This window comes from Fukomys damarensis, unplaced genomic scaffold (assembly GCF_012274545.1).
Source record: "Fukomys damarensis isolate Sample0158 unplaced genomic scaffold, DMR_v1.0_HiC HiC_scaffold_15, whole genome shotgun sequence".
NCBI lineage: Eukaryota > Metazoa > Chordata > Mammalia > Rodentia > Bathyergidae > Fukomys > Fukomys damarensis.
Window position 1 is genome coordinate 22,957,394 of NW_022900927.1, and position 19,394 is coordinate 22,976,787.

Genomic DNA, 19,394 nt, shown 5'->3' on the forward strand with positions numbered 1-19,394 from the left:
ACACACACACACACACACACACACACACACACACACACATAATAGATCACTAATCCATTTTACAGATGATAAAAGTAAAGTTCAGAAATTTGAGGTAATTCTGTGTGTCACTGAGCTCCTGAGAAATGGGACTGGAGCAGTTCTGACTTAGATGTGCTTCCAAAGGCTAATAAAATAGATACTATCTCCATGTTCACCTGAGTGAATGAGAAGTTAAATAACTTGGCCTAAAGTCACATAAATGGTAACAGTGGTTTTAGGATTTGAATTTGAGTCTGCCTTTCTCTCAAACCCATGGTTTTCACCAAGTGTGGTGGTGCATACCTGTTATCCAGCATTCAGGAGGCTGAGGTAGAAGGGTGGACATGAGATTAAGGCCATCATGGGCTACGTAGTGAGTTCAGGGCCAGCCAGCCTGGTCTACATAGTGAGACCCTGTCTCAAAAAACAAAACAAAACAAAACAAAAAAACAAACCCCAAAGCAAAACAAAACAAAACAAAATCTATGGTTTTGCCTAGCATGATGATGCATGACAGTAATCCCAGCACGCAGGAGGCTGAGGCAGGTGAGTTGGAGGTCAGCCTGTGCTACATAGAAAGCTCAAGACCAACCCGAACTACACTGTACTAAATAGGGAGATCTCCAAAATCCAAAACAAACCTGTGGTTTAAACTGTTTTATTTATTTGTTCATTTTGTTTGTTTTGTTTTTTTGAGACAGGGTCTCACTATGTAGTTGAGACTGACCTGGAATTTAGGCTGGTCTGGAACTCACAGTGGTTCTCCTGTCTCAGCTTCCCCAGTGCTGGGATTATAGGTGTGCACCACCATGCCTGGCTTCCCAGAACCATTTATTAATAAGGCTATCTTTTTTCCAGTGAAGATGTTTGGCTCCTTTGTCAAAGATAAGGTGGCTGAACGTATTTGGAGTTGTTTCTGCATCCTCTATTCTGTTCCATTGATCCTCGGTTCTGGTTTTTTTGCTCTCTTTATCACCATAGCTTAGTAGTATAATTTCATGTTGGGGATTGTGATGCTTCCTGCCTTGCCTTTGTTGCCCAAAATTGCTTTTGCTGTTCTAGGTCTCTTCTGATTCCAAAAGAATTTTAGGATTGTTTTCTCTTGTTCATGAGGCGTGCTATTGGTTTAGTTTTTACTTTTATTAGTATATGTATAAAGTACGTTTATCGTGGGGCGTTAGTACATATACAGTATATAATACATCATCATTTTATGTTTCCTTTCTCCTATGGCAATATCTTTAAAAAACAAAAGAAAGGATTATGAATGTTTTTATTGGAAAGAAATGATAAATATTTAAGGATAGATTTTTTTTGAGACAGGGTCTCACTATGTAGTTCAAGCTGATCTTGATCTCATTATATAGCTAGCATGGCCTCAAACTTGCAGCAGTCCTCCTGCCTCAGCCTCCTGAGGGCTGGGGTTACAGGCATGCGCTGCCACGCCTGGTTTGTTTAAAGAATAATATAATTGATTTAGCTGGGGATGGTGGTACAGGCCTGTAATCCGAGATACTCAGGAGTCTGATGCCAGAGGATTGTAAATTGGAGGCCAATCTGGACATTTTAGTGAGAACCTGTTTAAAAAGCAACAACAAGGGGCCCAGGGATTTAGCTCAGTGGTTTAGCTGCCTGCCTGGCAAGCCAAGCAAGGTCCTGAGTTTGATTCCCAGTACCAAAAACAAGATAAAAACAAAAACAGAAAACAGCAACAAGGATGGGAATGTAGCTCAGTTGGAAGGCCCTGGATTAAATCCTTAGTACTGAAAAAAAAAATTACCCAATGTATACATATATCAAAACAGTGTGATATCCATCGATATGTACTTTGTTTTGCAGCACTGGTGTAAAACTACATTCCTTTTTATTTCACTCTTTTTATTTATTTGTTTATTTTTGTGTTACTGGGGATTGAACTCAGGGTCTTTGATTTCTGAGCCACATCCCCAGTCCTTCCCACCCAACTCAGGACCTTGTGCATGTGAGGTAGGCCCTGTGCCAGTGAGCTAAATCCCAGGGCCTCTGGTTTGGCTTTTGAGACAAGGTTTTGCTGTGTGGTTCAGGGTAGCCTCAGACTCACTGTGTAGCCCAGGCTGGCCTCAGATTTGCAACCATCTTCCTGCCTCAGCCTCCCAGGTGCTGAGATTACAAACATGAACCACCTTGCCTGAGCCACCCATCCCCTTTTTATTTTTTTAGACACTGTCTCACTAAATTGCCCAGGCCTGGCTGCAACTTTTTTTTTTTTTTTTTTTTTTTGGTACAGGGATTGAACTCAGGACCTTCTACTTCCCAGGCAGGCGTGGTGCCACTGAGCTAAATCCCTGGCCCTGGGCTAGAACTTTTGATCCTCTTGCCTCAGCCTCCTACAGTGCTGGGATTATAGGTGTGTACCACCATACCTGGTTCTGTTAAACTACAAAAATTTAAAATTGCTGGGCTTGGGTGGTGGCACACACCTGTAATTCCAGCGCTCTGGAGGTTGAAACAGGAGGATCACTGTGAGTTTGAGGCCAGCCTGGGCTATGTAGTAAGTTCTTGGTCAGCCTGAACTATTCAGCAAGACTCTGTCTTAAAAGCAAAAATTTAAGTTTGTTGAAGAGATGTTTGCATTTGCATTTATTGTGTCTCTGTTCACAATCAACAAAATGGAATCAACCTAAAATGGCTAACAGTGAATGGATAAAATAATATGATATAAATGGGGCTCAGTGGCTTACATCTGTAATCCCAGCACTCTGAGAGGCTGAGGCAGGAGCATTGCAAATTCAAGCCCTATGTGGGTGACTTAAAAAGACTGTGTCTAGAAAAAAAGGAAAAAGAGCTGGGGATGTAGCTTAGTGAAAACACCCTGGGTTCAGCCCCTAATATGCCAAAAATAAAATTGAAATTTGATTGATATGTATTTATCATTTTGCAACTATGTAGATGGAATTTGAGAACATTGTGCTAAGTAAAATAAGCTAGACATTGAAAGAAAAATACTACATGTTCTCATAGGTGGCATCTAAAATAAACTCATAGAAACAGAATAGAGTAGTTATAGAGGGTAGGAGGGAAAGATAGATTTATTTATTTATTTATTTTTGGTTCTGGGATTGAATTTGGGACCTTGTGCTTTCAAGGCAGGCAGCAGAACCACTGAGCTAAATCCCCAGCCCATAGAGGGAAAGATAAAGGAAGGTGATGGTCAAATACTACAAAATCTCAAGAGTAAGAATTTTTTTTTACGATCTATTGCACAACATGGTGAATATAGTTTATATAGTATTTAGTACATTTCAGAAATACCGAGAGAGTAAATATCAGATATTCTTACCCTCTCCCCACACACAAAGTATTTGAAGCCTGGTGTCTCAGAAGCTGAGACAGGATTGGGAGGACTGCCTGAGCTGCGTAGCAAGTTCAAGGGTGGTCTGGACTACAAAACAAGTCTCTGTCTAAAAAAAAAAAAAAAAAAAAGAGAGAGTTCTGTTGCTCAGGCTGGGCTCAAATTTGCAGTCTTCTTGCCTCAGCCTCCCAAGAAGTTGGGATTATAACATCACAGTATTACAGGAATATATGCAGCTCTAAATTGCCAATATACCAGAAAATAAAACAAATGGCCACAGTAAGATACCATTTCAAATCATCTTTAGGATGACTATTATTAAAAAATATTCAGCTGTCAGAAAAATGAGGTGTTTTTGTGGTGCTTGAAACCAGGGCCTCACATATGCTAGGAAAATTACATATTAGAATTTTTAATTTTTTGGTACCAGGGCTCAAACTTGGGTCCTTGAGCCTGCAAGGCAGGTGACAGAACCACTGAGCTAAATCCCTGGTCCTATATTAGAATTTTTAAAAAAATCAAGTTAGACTGCCCTTATGAATCAGACCTTCCAGAGTAAGCCTTCTGCATATCTTTAGGCCAAGAGAGAAGACATCAACCAAGGACAAATTGATATGTAATGAATGAAAGTCCCCGAGGATAGAAAAGGGACTTTAAAAAAAAAACAGGGCACACTAAGAGATACTGTTATTTATTTATTTACTGTATTTGGCTACTGTTTCCAATCTCAGTTGCAATTCCCCCATTGAAGCTGTTCCCACCCTTCCTGTGTCCCTTGAGCTGAGCAGGCACTTCCTGTCCCCTTGGATAGGAAAAGTTAGAGATTGGGGGTGGCTGTGTACATGCATATTTACTCTGCAGAATGCGAGCCCTGTCTGTCCTGTTATCATAGCAAAGAAGGGGCAGAAGAGCCAGACTAGAGGCCAGGACTTCATTTAAGGGAGGGTGTGGGCTTCATGTTTAGTATACAAAGCAGACAGGGTTAATTTTTGTCTGGAGAATACTTGTATGGCAGCAAGATGACCTTGTGAAAGGATTTGCAGGTTCTTAGTCTCCATCCCTGTTCTACTTGGAGGAGCAGGATTCCTTCATTCTGAAGGTTTTGGTTTTCTGCAAGTTTCTCCATCAAGGGCATTTCTTTTTAACTACTAGAGGTGAGTGTTGTTGCTACGATGTTAGGTTCTTGATTCTTAAATTATGTTTTTCCTAAGAAATTGTATGTATTTTTTCTCTGTGAAGCATATGCTTTTATTATCTATATCTATATCTATATAGATATATAGATATATAGATATGTTTTTGTTTTTTTTTTTCATCTCAGAGACAACTTGATGCAAGACATCCCAACTCTGCGAACCTCAGTTTGGAAATAAATCCCAGGTTTGGTGAGTTTCTATACTTATTTCAGCTTTATGGATTTGAAAGCCTAAGCAATAGTAGGATAAAGAGTAAAATAATGTAGCTTCAAACTTTTAAAGAAACCGTAGGCCCCGAGGCCCACTGTGTAAGCTAGTCTGATGCCTTCCTAAGCATACCCTCCTTCCTGGGAGCATCTGGAACAGGAGTGTCGGGTATCAATCAGTGTAACCTGGGAGAAACACAGCTGTCTGAGGGTCTGAAATTAGTTATTTCCCATACTCTTATTTTCTCTGTTCTTTTTGTTTTGCTTTGTTTTTTTTTCAGACAGGGTCTCACTATATAGTTGAGCCTTACCTGGAACTCACTATGCAGCCCAGGCTGGTCTCGAACTCACAGTGATCCTCCTGCCTCAGCCTCCCAAGTGCTGGGGTTACAGGCATACACCACCACGCCTGGCTCTCTGTTCTTTGGTGTGGTCCTGCATTCCTTTTTAGCTCATTAAGATCACCTAATAAACCGGCATAGTAGCACATACTTGTAATCCCAGTACTCTGGGAGGCAGAAGCAGGAGGATCCTAAGTTCAAGAAGCCCAGCCTGAATAACAGTGAATCCCTGTCTCAAAACTTTAAAAAAGGGCTGTGGCTATAGCTCAGTGCAAAGGCGGCCCTGGGTTTAATCATTCATATATATATATATATATTCATATCCTAAATATAAAATAGGGGACGCCTTGAGCTCATCTTACATACTCTACATCAGTATGGTTTTCTTCATACCTTCTTTAAAGCAGTGTCTCAGTGGTCCCTTTAATGTAATGTTTACAGCTGAAATCTAAGGGAAAAGGGAAAACTTCATTGTTTTCTCATGAGAATTAGAACTTGTTCATAGAAGAAAGGATAGGAGTTTGAAAAGGGTTAGACCTAAGATCTCTTCTTTCTTGCTGTAACTACTGAGCCTATGGAAAACAAACAAGCGAAACACTTGGGGCATTAGGACCCAGTGGAGGCACCTCTGAGCAGTTCAGACTCTGGGTTAACTTCTCTCAGTGACGTAGAGGAGCAGCCCCAGCTCTTTCTTCCCCTCGGGCCCCCCTCCCGTCTCTCTCTCTCCTCTCTCTCTCCCTCTCCCTCTCTCTCCCTCTCTCTCTTGCTCCTTTCTCCCCTTTCTCCTCTCCCCTCCCTCTCCCTTTCCCTCCCTCTTTTCCTCCCTCCCTCTCTCCCTCTCCCCCTCTCCCTTCCTTTTCCCCCTCCCTTTCCTTCTCCTCCTCTCTCTCAGCTTCCTAACATTAAAGAGAAAATGCTGCTATCAGTGACTTCCAGGCCTGGGATTTCGACTTTTGGCTATAACAAGAACAACAAGAAGGTAGAGAAACGGCTTTTTTGGGAATCCGGTTACTTCCTTTTCTGGGGATCCGGGAGTGCCCTTGGTTTTCAGATTCTCCTTTAAGAGGGGAACCAGATTCCTCTCTTCCCCTCCTGTCTCAGTGCCTCTCCCTTTTCACCACTTCTTTTGGTGCTTTTTCTCACCTGGCTCTGGAGTTAAAGGAATTTACAGTCTCCTTTTGTGAGGCCCGAGAAGGCAGGGGAATTAACAACAAATCAAACTTGCGAGTTTGTTATCCTTTGAAATGAAGTTAGTTTGACTTCCTGCTGATGTCCTCATCTCCATGGGGATAATGTATCATCTCCGACCCTGTCTCCTGGCCCACCCGCCCCAAAGATTATTTTGTCTTCTTCATTAACTGCTTGCATTCTCCCTTACCCTACCCTCCTTCCTGTCTGTAGCACCTTCTACAGATAGCTGGAATCGGGTAGGCAGTGAAAGCTCGAGGCTCCTTAGGACCTTCGTGTGCTCCTTGGGACTGAGCACACCCTGTCCTGCCCTGAGAGGGGACAGGCTTGGGGATAAGGCTGAAAGCTCCGTGGTTCTTTGGGTCTTGCTTTTGAGCTGATACTCAGAGCTCTGCAGACCGCCAGGCTTAGCAGGGACCCTTGGAGTGGCTGCCAGAAGGTTGTCCTGTGGTGGGCACATGGACAGACTAGGGAGAGATGGACAGTCCTGTCCCCATTCGCCAGGCGTTATCTGTGGAAGGTTTTTGGCATTTCAGAACACAAAATCCTGACGAAGAGGAACTTTGTGCTGTAGCGTGAGGACTCAGTTCACTCTGTGGGTATTAGAGCTGTTCTTTGAAGAAAAAACATGTTATATATATTTAGGGATTTTTTTTTTTAATGTAATGGAATGTTAGAGGGTAGGAAAGATTTCTGCCAATTTCCCATGTGCCTGAAGAGACCATTACAGGTCGATTTAAGTAGAAGCATCAGACCAGGGCAGTGGGTGAATGTGTACAGACCCACAACACCAGTTAGTGTTAGTTTATGGATGTTAGCTTGCATGCTCTTCTTTCCATATCCTTAAGGACTAAAGATTCATATATATATATTTGTTGGTTATTAATATGTGTATATATGTACTTGCACTGATATCCCCTATCAAATATAGTGTATATATTATCACATTATATATTATACGTTATATTTTTATATTTGAAAGGGGACTATTTGATCTCTCTTTACTCTTCAAATCTAGGTTACTGTACCATATAGGTTCCCTTCTTTATTGTTTCCCTCTAGCTTTCTTAGACCCAGAACCCATTAAAATAAAGTAAAACAAATCTTCCAGATTAGTTTTTCCCTATTTTGGGGTTTCATGTATTTGAAAATACCTAAAAATCTCTTTTCTCAGCTTTCTACTTCCTCACCTCTCTCAGTATGGGAAGCACTGAACCAACCTCTAAATCTAGTACAGTATCAGGGATGAATGATACGGCTGTAGATTTGGATTCAAGTCTCATATATTTTCCTCATAGCTTGTAAAGTTTGAGAAGCAATTCTGGAAATGTTGGGAGCAATAGGTAGGGTAAGAGAGGAAGTAGATATAAAAGTACTGGTATATTAAGGATTCTTTGAGTTCTTATAGGTCAGTATTACATCTGAGGATGCTGTGTATATGCATCGCTCTGTGGCTGTGTATGTGACCCGTGTGTGTACACAGGCTGGAATGCATTATTGCAATGTTCTTTGTTTTGACATTGACACAAAGGACTTAATCTATTTGTTTCTCTGGAGAAGAGTATTTTGAATGTAATTATGTATGTAATTTGTGCATTTTTAAACCTAAGGCTAAAATTTTTAAATGACTTCCATTAGTTTTTTAGTGATAAATGTAAGATATAGCAGTTTTTAAAAATTAAGCATAAAGAAGTGTAGAAAATGAAGTTCCCTTTGCGTTCTGTAGTTCTTTACTCAGATCCTACTCCTCAGGGACAATGACTAGTAATAGTTTTGTACCTGTGCCCTTACAAGCTTTTTTAAAATGCCAAGATGGAGTTTTAATTGTAACAGTAGCTAATTTGCCATTTCTATTGTGATCTCAGTTTCAGCCTTCTAGCAGTTTATCCACTTAGCAAGACTGTGTTTTAAAATTAAAAATAAAAAGGGCTGGGGAAGTAGCTCAGTATAAAGGCCGCTCTTCAGTCCCTACAGACACACACATGCACACACACACACACACACACACACACGCACGCACGCATTCTGAAAAAAGATCTCCGTTTCTCAAGTAGAACAAATCTGTGTAATAACAATCTTGGATCTGTCCAAAATGTTTAAAAAATGGAAATAGAGCTGGAGGTGTAGCTTAGTGGTAGAGCTTGTGCTTAGTATGCACCAGGCTGTGGATTCGATCCTCAGCATCATCTTTCCCCTTAGGGGGAAACTAAAATAAAACAATCAAAATATCTGCTACTTTCTTTAAGGAGAATTTTTACTTCAAAATTTACTGTTGGCTGTAAATTCCCTCTAGTTTTGGGGATAAAAAATAATTGCTGGTGACATGTTAGAAAAACTGTACTCCACTATTGTGACTTGCTTATATTAAAGTATATTAATTTTATTTACTTTAAAAAGTAGGAATATTTCACTTTGAAATATATACTTCACATCTGGGGAAAGATGCTGAGAGGCTCGTGATGATCCTAGTTTTCTAATTCTTTTTTTGGCTGGTGATAAATATAGGAATGCAGTCAACAAATGTATAATGCCTAATAAAGACAGACTCTTTCTTGGGATGTAGTGTTAAATTTCCATTCATTTCTTTGGAATGAAAATAGCTACAGAAGAGGGAAATATGGGTTTAAAAAAGGAATTCTCCACAATAATTTAAGGTACTTCTAAGAAATATTAGTTCTATTGGCCTTCGGTTACTCTTGGTTAGTTAATAAAAAGGCTGACACAGAAAGATTAATTCTATGGTCTCAGCTTTGTTTCTGAAATATTTGGAGGAATTGCCTCGGTAGTGAGATTGAGTGTAGGTGAGACTGAAAGAGGAAACATTTGGGACTGAAAAGGAATTTCATACTTGGAAAGGGCCTTCCCATGCCTTCCCTGACATCATCTCCCTGGCATGTGTTATTACAGTTTAACTCCTCATAGCATCAACAACCATTTCCTTTGGAAAAAAGAAAAGGGGCAGAGTTTGACTTGGGAGAGTTCGTCTTTCCCACCTATTTTACATAGATTTCCAGTTTTTCTTGCCATTAATATAGTGAAGACCTGTGGGGGCTGAGGCAGTGATGAAAGTAGGACTGACCACCAGGTACCACCAGATCGTTACTCTTTGAGAAGCTTCAGTTACCTAAGATTGTCAAAGGTGCTGCTTAGGAAAGAGGAGTGCAGGAGATGACACTGTAATCGTTCATACATATGAGAGAATTTCTGTGTGTATTTATTACACTTCTATCTAGTTTCCAGCAAATAAAATGTAATAAAACGGAATACTAAGAACACTTAAGTATAAAATCTCTTCTTGGGTCAGCATTTTTTTTTTTTTTTTTTTTTTTTTTTTTTTTTTTGAGATGAGATCCTACTATGTTGCCCAGCCTGGCCTTGAATTCCCGAACACAGGGGATCCTCTTGCCTCAAGCTTTCTGCCCAGTTTAGAATAGCTATTAGTTCTGTTATTCATAATAAGTTAACTCAAATGGTTGAAGTTTAGTGATAATATATTAACATTGATCCTACCTTCCCATTTTTAGCTATTTTATGTTCTCAATTTTGACTATTTTTCACGTTTTTTCCCCCCCAAGTACTGGTACTCTACCACTGGGCTATATCCCCAGCCTTTTAATTATTAAAATTTGAGACAGTCTCACTAATTTGCCCATGCTGCCCTCAAATTTTCGATCCTCCTGCCTCAGCCTTCTGAGTAGCAGGGATTATGCAAGTGTGCCACTGAACCCAGCCTGTCTTTACTACTATAATGAACATCCTACATGTGTCATTGCCTCCTATTTTTCTAACACTTAGCCCTTGCCCACACATAATTTTATACCTGCTACAGAACAACCTGTAGCAGCCTACCGCAGATTATTTGTTGTATAAAAACTTTAATGATTGTGTATTATCTGCTGAAAATATCTGAATCCCGAGTCCAAAACCTACTGTCTAGCCAGTACTTCCTTATCTTCCCCATCTTACTCCCCACGCTCCTATTGATTCTGTTGTATTCACTCTGCTCACCAGTTGTATAAATTGCACTTCTCTGGATATTCTCTTTGTTGGCTTACTTTTTTTGGAGACAGGGTCTTGCCATGTAGCACAAGCTGACCTTGAACTCACTAGCCTAGGCTACTTTAATCTCACAGTGATCCTCCTGCCTCAGCCTCCCAGAGTACACCACCATGCCCAGATGCATTTCTTATTTCATAGGAAAATGTTCAATAAAATAGAAAACAAAACAGGACAAGGTAAAGCAGGACAAAGTGAAATAGATTAGAATAAGTGATTATTTGGAATTAAAAATTAAATGTGCAAACCATAAAATTATATGCTGGAAGATGATAACTGAAGAATAGCCATTGATTTTGTTAGGATATAGGTAGTTAATGATTTTGACAAGCAATTTCAGAGGAGTAGGAAACAAAAATGAGATTGGACTACCTGCCTTGCAAGCACAAGGTCCCGAGTTTGAACCCCTTTACCCCCCCACAAAAAATGAGATTGGAATAGTTTGATGAGTGAAAGAAGGTAAGGAAGTATAGATGACTTGTAGAGGCTAATCTACTAAGAACTTCGGTTAAGGTGAAGAACAGAACCAAGATTTAAAAATAGGAAAAAAATAAAAATAAAAATAGGGAAAAGATTTAATCTGAGGAGATTATTTCTCCAGAGGATTCGTAGGGCAATGAAAAGATACTTAATGTCATTAGCTGCCAAGGAAACGCAAATCAAAAACCCAGTGAGATCCCACTTCACACCCACTGAAATGGCTATAATAATAATTTTAAAAAGTAATAATGTGGACGGGGCTGGGAATTTAGCTCAGCGGTTCGGTGGCCTGCCTTGCAAGCACAAGGACCTGGGTTCAATCCCCGGTACCATAAATAAACAAACAAACAAACAAACAAACAAATAAATAAATAAATAAATGTACAAAAGTAATAATGTGGAGTAATTGGAACTCTTAAACACTGCTACTGGCAATGAAAAATGGTGCAGCTGCTTTAGAAAATAGTTTGGCAGTTCATCAAAAGGTTACACGGACCCAGGAATTCTACTCTTAGATATATACCAAGAAGAAATGAAAACATGTCCACACAAAAACCTGCATGTGAATATTCATAGCAGCCTCATTCATTGCATCTCCAAAGTGGAAACAAACCAAAATTCTATTAGCTGATGGTTGGAGAAATAAGATATAGAGGAATGTTATTCAACAGTAGGAAGAAATGGAGTACAGTACTGAGACGTGGTGCAAAGTGAATGAACCTTGAAAATATCCCAGGGCTGGGAATGTAGCTCAGTGGTAGAGCACTTGCCTAGCATGTACGAGTCCCAGGGTTTGATCATCAGTATAGCAAAACAAAACCAAAAATAAAGCATTATACTAGTGAAAGAAGCTGATCATAAAAACCACATATTGTATGATTCTGCTTATATGAAATGTCCAGAACAGACAAATCTATACAGACAGAAATTAGATTAATGGCGTGGGTAGGGGAAAAGGTTAGGGAGAACGTGGTAATGAACTGGTAATGAATATTGAGTTTCTTTTTGGAGTAATGAAAATGTTCTAAAATTGATTGTGGTTATGGTCGCTCAACTTTGTGATTTAAATATTGAATTTATATGAATGGATCACATGATATGAATTATGTCTCAGTAAAGTTACGTGCTTGCTTTGGCAGCATATATACTAAAATCAGTGAAGTAAAAAAGATGGAACAGAAAAATGAGAGAAAAGCTGGAAGAAGATTGAGATAAAAGCTGGGGATGGGGTAGGGATGTAGCTCAGTGGTGCCGTGCCTGCCTGGCAAGCTTGAGGTCCTGAGTTTAATACCCAGTACAGCAAACAAACAAACCCCCCAAAATTGGAATAAATGGAGTGTTTTTTTTTTTTTTTTTTTTTTTTTTTTGATGATTCTCGGGATGGAATCCACGTATGGAAAATAGGCACTCTATCACTGATCTACATCCCCAGCCCTGAGACACTTATTATAAAATTATTTTAAAAGTAGCAGATATGGGAGCTGAATGTAAAGAGAATCATAACCAGTTACCCAATACTTATTCTCAAAATATATATTCGTGTCCCTCCAGCTCCCTGATCTTTTTGTTGTTGCTTGCTTCTGGAACAGCCTTTTTGTTCATTCACTCTTCCACATTCCTGGCAGGCCCTGGGACTAAGGCATGATTGTGGCCTTTCGAGAATTCAGTAGTACTGCCTAGCATGGTGGTGTCCTCTATGATCTCAGCACTCTGGGAGACTGAGGTAGGAGGACTGAAAGTTCAAGCCAGTCTGTGCAAAAGGGCTGTGGAGGTAGCACAGTAGTTCAACTCCAGTATGCAGGGAAAAAAGAAAAAAATTCATGATACTGGTGCATACCTGGGAGGCCGAGGCAGAATGATCTCCCCAGCGAGAGCCCAGGTTAGGCAACTTAACAAGATCCTGTGTAAAAATAACTAGGATGTAGTTCAGTGTGAAGGTCCTAGATTTAATCCCCAGTACTAAAAAAAAAAAAAATTCCCCTAATGTCTCCATTTCCCAGACCCAAAGAGGACTTATTTTCTGAACTCCTACATTTTGTACATCTTTGTTAGTGTCTGTATAATTTCGCATTGTTCTGGAATCAGATCATTAACTGTCTTACCTTCATTACTGGGGTGTAAAGTCTGTGTAAGGGTAGAGACAGTGTTACACAGTTTCTTATCTTCCAAAATAGCTAAAATAGGGCCAGGGATTTAGCTCAGTGGTGCTGCCACTTGCCTTGCAAGTGTGTGGTTGAATTCAATCCCTGGTACCAAAAAAAAAAAAAAAAAAAAAAAAAAAAAAAAGAGAGAGAGAGGAAGAATGACAAAATAGCACTGTAAGCTTCTTTAGTACATACTCAAATAATACAAAGCTCTGTGTTGTAGCTCATGCCTGAAATCCTAGCACTCTGGATGCTAAGTAGGAGGATTTTGAGTTCAAGCCCAGCCTGGGCAACTTAGTGACTGAAGGAGACTTTGTCTCAAAATAAAAAGGGCTGGAGTAAAGTTGTTGGGTTCAATCCCCAGTACTGTAAAAAATAAACCTAATAAAAATGACTAAGTCAACTTTAAAGACTAAATCAAGGTTAAGAAAGGAAGGCAACATTGTATTCTGTACAAACCCTGAAAACATGATGGAGTTAGATCTGAATTTAAATGTAGTTTTTGTCATTGGTGATGTTTATAATAGTGGCATATCAGCATGTAAATTAACTGTTAGTTCTCTTATCAAACAAAAGAAAACTTTTATTTTCTCTCTTGTGTTGCTGGGGATTGAACCCAGGGCCTTGGCACATGCTAAGCAAGTACTGTACTACTGAGCTGTGTCTAACCTCAGAACGTTTTTTGGATACCACTTCCTCCTCTAGCAAGTGTCCCATGGAAAGAGTTGTTTATTCAAAAGTTGTAAGCTGGGCAAGGTGGCACATGCTTGTAATCCCAGCCCTTGGGTGGCTGCCACAAGAGGATTGAGATTTCAAGGCTCACCTGGACTACATAGCAAGAGCCTATCTCCAAAAGAATGAAAAACAAAGTTGTATGTACTTGCTCTTCCTAGTCTTTCTTCTATTATTTTTAATGTAATGTTTAATAAAGACTATCTTAGTTATAAAGCATAAGAATTCGTGTTCCAACTAAAGTACTAGGATTATTGCCTATAAATTACATACAGTTATGAGTTTCTCCCCATCCCATCCATTGCCCCCTTCCATGAGGTAATCACTATGCTGCATTTTGTATTTATCATCTGTTGTGTTGTTTTTGGCTGGGTGTTGAACTCAGGACGTTGCACTGGCAAGGTAGGAGGCAGAACCACTGAGCTAAATTCCCTGCCCTCTATTGCTTTTTAAAAACTCAGTTTTAAAGTCATATTTAAATCTGGGTGGGACAGCACGTGCCTGTAATCCTGTATTTCCCACATTTGGGAGGCTGAGGCAGAAGGATTGGTATGAGTTGAAGGCTAGCCTGGACTACACAGTGAGACCCTGTCACAAACAAGCAGTCACACTAATTCACCTGTTTTTATTGTTCTAACTGCTTTATATAACTAAAAATATAGCTAGGTGTAGCGCCACATGCCTATAATCCTAGCTCTCCAGAGGCTTCGGCATTGTGAGTTCAAGGTCAGCCTGGGCTACATAGTGAGGCCTCGTCTCAAAAAAACAAAAGCAAACAAAAAAACCTATATAGTTTTTCATATATAACATATACTTATGTATTATTTCACTTAATACTTAAAAAATATATTTAATTTTCATTTAATTCTTATAATAACTTCATTATTACCCCCATTTTATAGATGAGGAAAAATGAGTTGCAGGAAGTTTAATAGTCACACAGCTGATAAGGGCTCGGATGGGGTTTGAACCTCAAATGTATTTCCTGCTGTCAGGTTGTCTTTTTGTTTTGTTTTTATTTATCTTACTTATTTATTTTTTGAGACAGAGTCTCACTTTGTAGTGCGGGCTGGCCTTGAATTCACTGTGGAGCCCAGGCTGGCCTCAAACTTGCAGCGATTCTCCTGCCTCAGCCTCCGAGTGCTTGGATTACAGGCGTGTGCTACCTTGCCCAGCGTTTCTCTTTTTTAACAGTACTGGGGATCAAACCCATCCCTTGCATACATGCGGGGGAAGCTCTCATCACTGAGCTCCGTTGTGTTGCAGTACATAGTCTCCCAGATGCCCCCTAACCGTGCCATCAACCGTGTAAATTTTATGATTCATTCATGTTGTGCATAGTTGTGGTTTAGTTGCTTTTTGGTACAATATTTCACTTTGTAAATATACCGTAATTTATCCATTCTCCTGATGCTGTGGTATAGTTCCCATAGGTTCCCATGTCAGAAGTTTCGTCACTAGTGTGGCAATGTGGGAGGTAGGACACACAGCCTGGGCAACTTAGTGGGACCCTGTAAAGTTTTAAAAGTGTTCCTCCTTATTTCTCCGACCTCTAAACCCTGAAGTAACCCAAGACTCAGTCCTGAGTCCTTTTTTCTGTCTATACTTCTTTCTCGTAACTTTATGATCCAGCCTGATAGTTTGGAATGTCACCTGATTGGTGGCAACTTTAGAATTTTATTTCCAGTCTGGTCATCTGTCTGACATCACATTTGACATCTCCGTTTAGATGTTTTAAAGTTAGCATATTTATAACGGATCTCCTGCCTGCTCTCTTCCCCTCTGCTCTGTCAAAACTGTCCTCATTGCCCATTGTCATCTTCATCTCAAGTAAGTGGCAACTTCATTCTTCAAGATGCTCAGTCCAAGGCTGGGCTTGGTGGCTCATGACTGTAATCCCAGCACTCGGGAGGCTGAGGCAGGAGGATCAGTGTGAGTTCCAGACCAGCCTGGGCTGCACAGTGAGTTCTAGGTCAGTCTCAACTACACAGTGAGACCCTGTCTCAACCCATCCCCCAAAAAAAGATGCTCAGTCCAAGAACTTTAACATCACAACTTTGATTCATCTTTTTCTCCCATAGCCTCCTAGCCAATGACATAATACTGGCGTCTACTCTGTTGGACTCTTTATGAATGCCTGGAACACAATAAATAATCTTTAAGGTTAACAGAACTAAAATCACCCATGGAAAAAAGATTTCATTATCTTTAACTCCTGTCTGCATTTAAACAAGTTTATAGTTTCTCTCCTCTTAAAACAAAGTAAAAGTCTGCTTTGATCCCAGATGTCCTGCTGGGGTTTGAACTAAGGAACTCTTATCGTGTGCTCTCCCTCTGAGCTACACCCTCATCTTTATTTTTTGAAGAGACAGGGTCTTCCTGTGTTGTCCAGATAATTCTTGACCTCACCATCCTCTTGCCTTGGCATTCTGAGTAGCTGGGCCTATAGGTGTGTGCCACCATGCCCACCTTTAGTTTTAGTTTTTAATTTTGGCAAAATATACATAAAGTAGGGCCAAGGATTTAGCTCAGTGGTGCCTTGCAAGTGCAAGGTCTCAAGTTCGATCCCTGGCACCAAACACAAAAATACATAAAGTAAAACTTACATAGCCATTTAAGTGTACAGTAGAGTAGAGTTCAGTACATTTACCTTGGGCAACTAATCTCTAGAACTCTGTTCATCTTGCAAGGTAGGAATTCTATATCCGTTAAACATTTCTCTAGTCTCCCCTTCCTCCAGCCTCTGGCAACAATTGTTTTGCTTTCTGCCTCTGTGAATTTAACTATTCTAAGTACCTTGCCCAAGTGGAATCATACAGTAGTTGTCTTAATTGGTATATGTTTTCTCTACTCAAAATTTATATCTACATTCATTTTGAGGAATTGATACATAGATCATATCATGATTTTTTTTTTTTTTGAGACAGGGTCTCACTGTAGTTCAGATTGGCTTCGAACTGAGGTTGATCGTCCTGCCTCAGCCTCCCAAGTGATGGGATTACAGGCGTGCACCTCACACTTGGCTATATCGTGATCATTTTGATCCCTTTTTCCACTCCAGTATTTGTATTTTTTTCAGTGGCTTATTTCACCTCACATAATATGCTCAAATTTTATCCATGCTGTAACATGTCAGAATTCCCTTGCTTTTGCTTAGTGCGGTAGTACATGCTTGTAATGCAGCAGTCCCAGCTATTTAAGAAGCTTGGGCAGAAGGCTTGCAAGTTTGAGCTGAGCCTAAACAATTTAGTAACTTAGCAAGACCTTGTCTCAAAATTTATAAATAAAGGGCTAGAGATGTAGCTCAGTGAGAAACTCCTCCACACAATAAATAAATAAATGAATAAATAAATAGCTGGGTAATCCCAGCACTCAGGAGGCTGAAGCAAGAGGATTGTGGCAAGTTTGAGGCCAACCTGAACTACATAGTGAGACTGTTCCAAAAAGAAATTAATAAATTAATAAATAACTCCAAAACAAAGGGGAAAGAGATGGAGTGTAAATAAATTTCAGTCCCCAATACTCAGGGAAAAGGAAAAAAAATTCTAGCTCACCTTTATGATAAAACACTTCCTCGATAATCACATGAACCCTTTTTTAAAAAAAAATAATAGTTGTGTTTGAGCCCAGAGGCTCCGGGATGGTAGGCAAGTGCTCTGTCACAGAGTTACAGTCCCACTCCTGTTTATTTATTTTTACTTTTAAACTTATTTGTTTGTAGTACTGGGGAATGAACCCAGGGCCTTCTTCACACTAGGCTATATCCCCAGCCATTTTTATGATTTATTTGGAGACAGGGTCTCGTGAAGTCACTAAGTTGCTTAGAGTGGGCTCAAACTCATGATCCTCCCCAGCTTCATCCACCCAGAGTGCTGGAATTACAGCATTGTGACCTGCTCCTTCTTAATTTTTACTTTAAGACAGGGTATTCTTTTCTTTTATTTTCTCTTAAGACAGGGTCTTGCTGAGCAGTTCAGGCTGGCCTTGAACTCACTGTGCAGCCCAGGCTGGCCTCAAACGCAAGGCTATCCTCCTGCCTCAGCCTCCCAAGTGCTGGGATTAAAGGCGTGTTGCCACCACACCAGGGCACAAGACAGGATCTTGCTAAGTTGCCCAGGCTGGCCTCACACTTGCAAACCTCCTGCCTCATTCTCCTGAGCGGCTGGGATTGCATCATGTGCCACTGTTGTCATTAATACACTAGTGAATACAGAGCCCTTGGGACCGGATCTCCTCGTCCTAGATCTCACCTCCCAACACTGCTGCAGTTGGCCTTAGGTTCCCAACAATGAACTTTGGGAACAGGTTTAAACCATGGTGCTGTCGTCATGGGTGTGAAGTGGTATTTCTTTTTGGGTTTGATTTGCCAGTGATTCATGCTGTTGGACATCCTTTCATTTGCTCATTGTTGAACAGATTGTCTTTTCTTTCTAGAGTGAGTGTTTTTCAGTTTTCGAGCACAAGTTTTCATCTTGGGTAACCTTATTAAGTATGAATTCATTTTGATGCTATTGCTAAGTTTCTTAGCTTTATTTAACAAGCAGGTAGCATTTGTACATGCCAGGTACTGCTCTAAACCCTTTGCAAAAAAAATTTTTTTTTTCCAGTACCAGGGATTGAACTCAGGTCCTTGCACTTGAGAGGCAGATGGTAGAACCACTGAGCTAAATCCGCCCCCCTTTACAAAATTTAACTCATGTGAGCCTTCTTAAAACCATGTGAGGTAAATATGATTATCTCCGTTATGCATCGGGGGATCCTGAGGCACAGGCCAGTAGGTGACTTGCTCAAAGGCTCAAAGCTGTCACTCAGTGAAGTTGGTGTCTGCCAGTCAGCACACGATGCTGCCTTTCTGTGCACTTTTCACTTCCCTCAAACTTTCTGACAAGTGCGAATCTCTTGGGGCATCCAAACACCTATGATTTCATTCTTAGCAGTTGGAGGCCTCTCTCCCAGAGATCCCTGATCCCAGCCCTGCTTTGTTCCAATCACACTGTGCATACCGTGGCTGAGGGTCTGCCTTCACCCTGTCCCAGCGATTTTCTTGCCTCCTCTCTAGATTGGATTCTTGGTTCTCAAGCCATTCTCTTTGTGTTTAACCCCTAGTTGTGGTGTGAGACAAAATGCAAGGGAAGGAATTTTTTGATAACTTAAAAGTCTGAAAATGTTTAATCTACTCCAACATGTAATTGGATATATAATTATCGGTTAAAGAGTATTTTTTTTTCTCAGAATTTGAAAGCAGTGCTCTTGTTGTTGAGCTGAGTAGTGCCATTTTGATTCCTGATCCTTTGTTAGAGACTTAACCCTTCTTTCCTTTGTAAGGATTTTAGGATCTCATCTTTGTTCAGACAATGTTGCCCATACCTGTGATCCTGGCACTCAAAAGACTGAGAGATAGGAGGGTTACTCTGAGTTTGAAGCCAGCCTGGAATACACAGCAAGACCCTCTTTCTTTGTTGTTGTTTACTTTATTTGGTACTGGGGATCAAACTTAGGACCTTGCTCTTGAAAGGCAGGCAGTGAGTGGCACCACTGAGCTAAATCCCTGACCCTAAACATATATTTTTGGTACCAAAAATCAAACTCGGGACCTTGCACTTGCAAGGCAAATGCGGCACCACTGAGCTAAATCCTTGGCCCCTCTCTTTTTGAGACAGGGTTTTGCTGTGTTTAGGCTGGCCTTTTGAACTCGCTGT

The 19,394-nt window shown here is 40.4% G+C and overlaps 1 protein-coding gene across 8 annotated transcripts in view; it reads left to right on the forward strand.

The window, feature by feature from the left end:
- Window positions 1-19,394, forward strand: part of Rbms2 (RNA binding motif single stranded interacting protein 2) — a 69,497-nt gene that overhangs the window by 13,338 nt on the left and 36,765 nt on the right. For 4 of the 8 annotated variants that reach the window (XR_784368.1, XM_010644663.1, XM_010644662.2 and 1 more), the window contains exon 1: window positions 5,926-6,074. Coding sequence is in view for 3 of the 8 variants with exons in the window: in XM_010644663.1 (XP_010642965.1) it covers window positions 6,009-6,074 (66 nt within the window). In the remaining 5 variants the exon portion in view is untranslated. Of the gene's footprint in view, window positions 1-4,245; window positions 4,507-4,673; window positions 4,738-5,925; window positions 6,075-19,394 lie in introns of those variants that run through there. The other 4 variants (XM_010644666.3, XM_010644665.2, XM_010644667.2 and 1 more) reach the window with 2 other exon arrangements.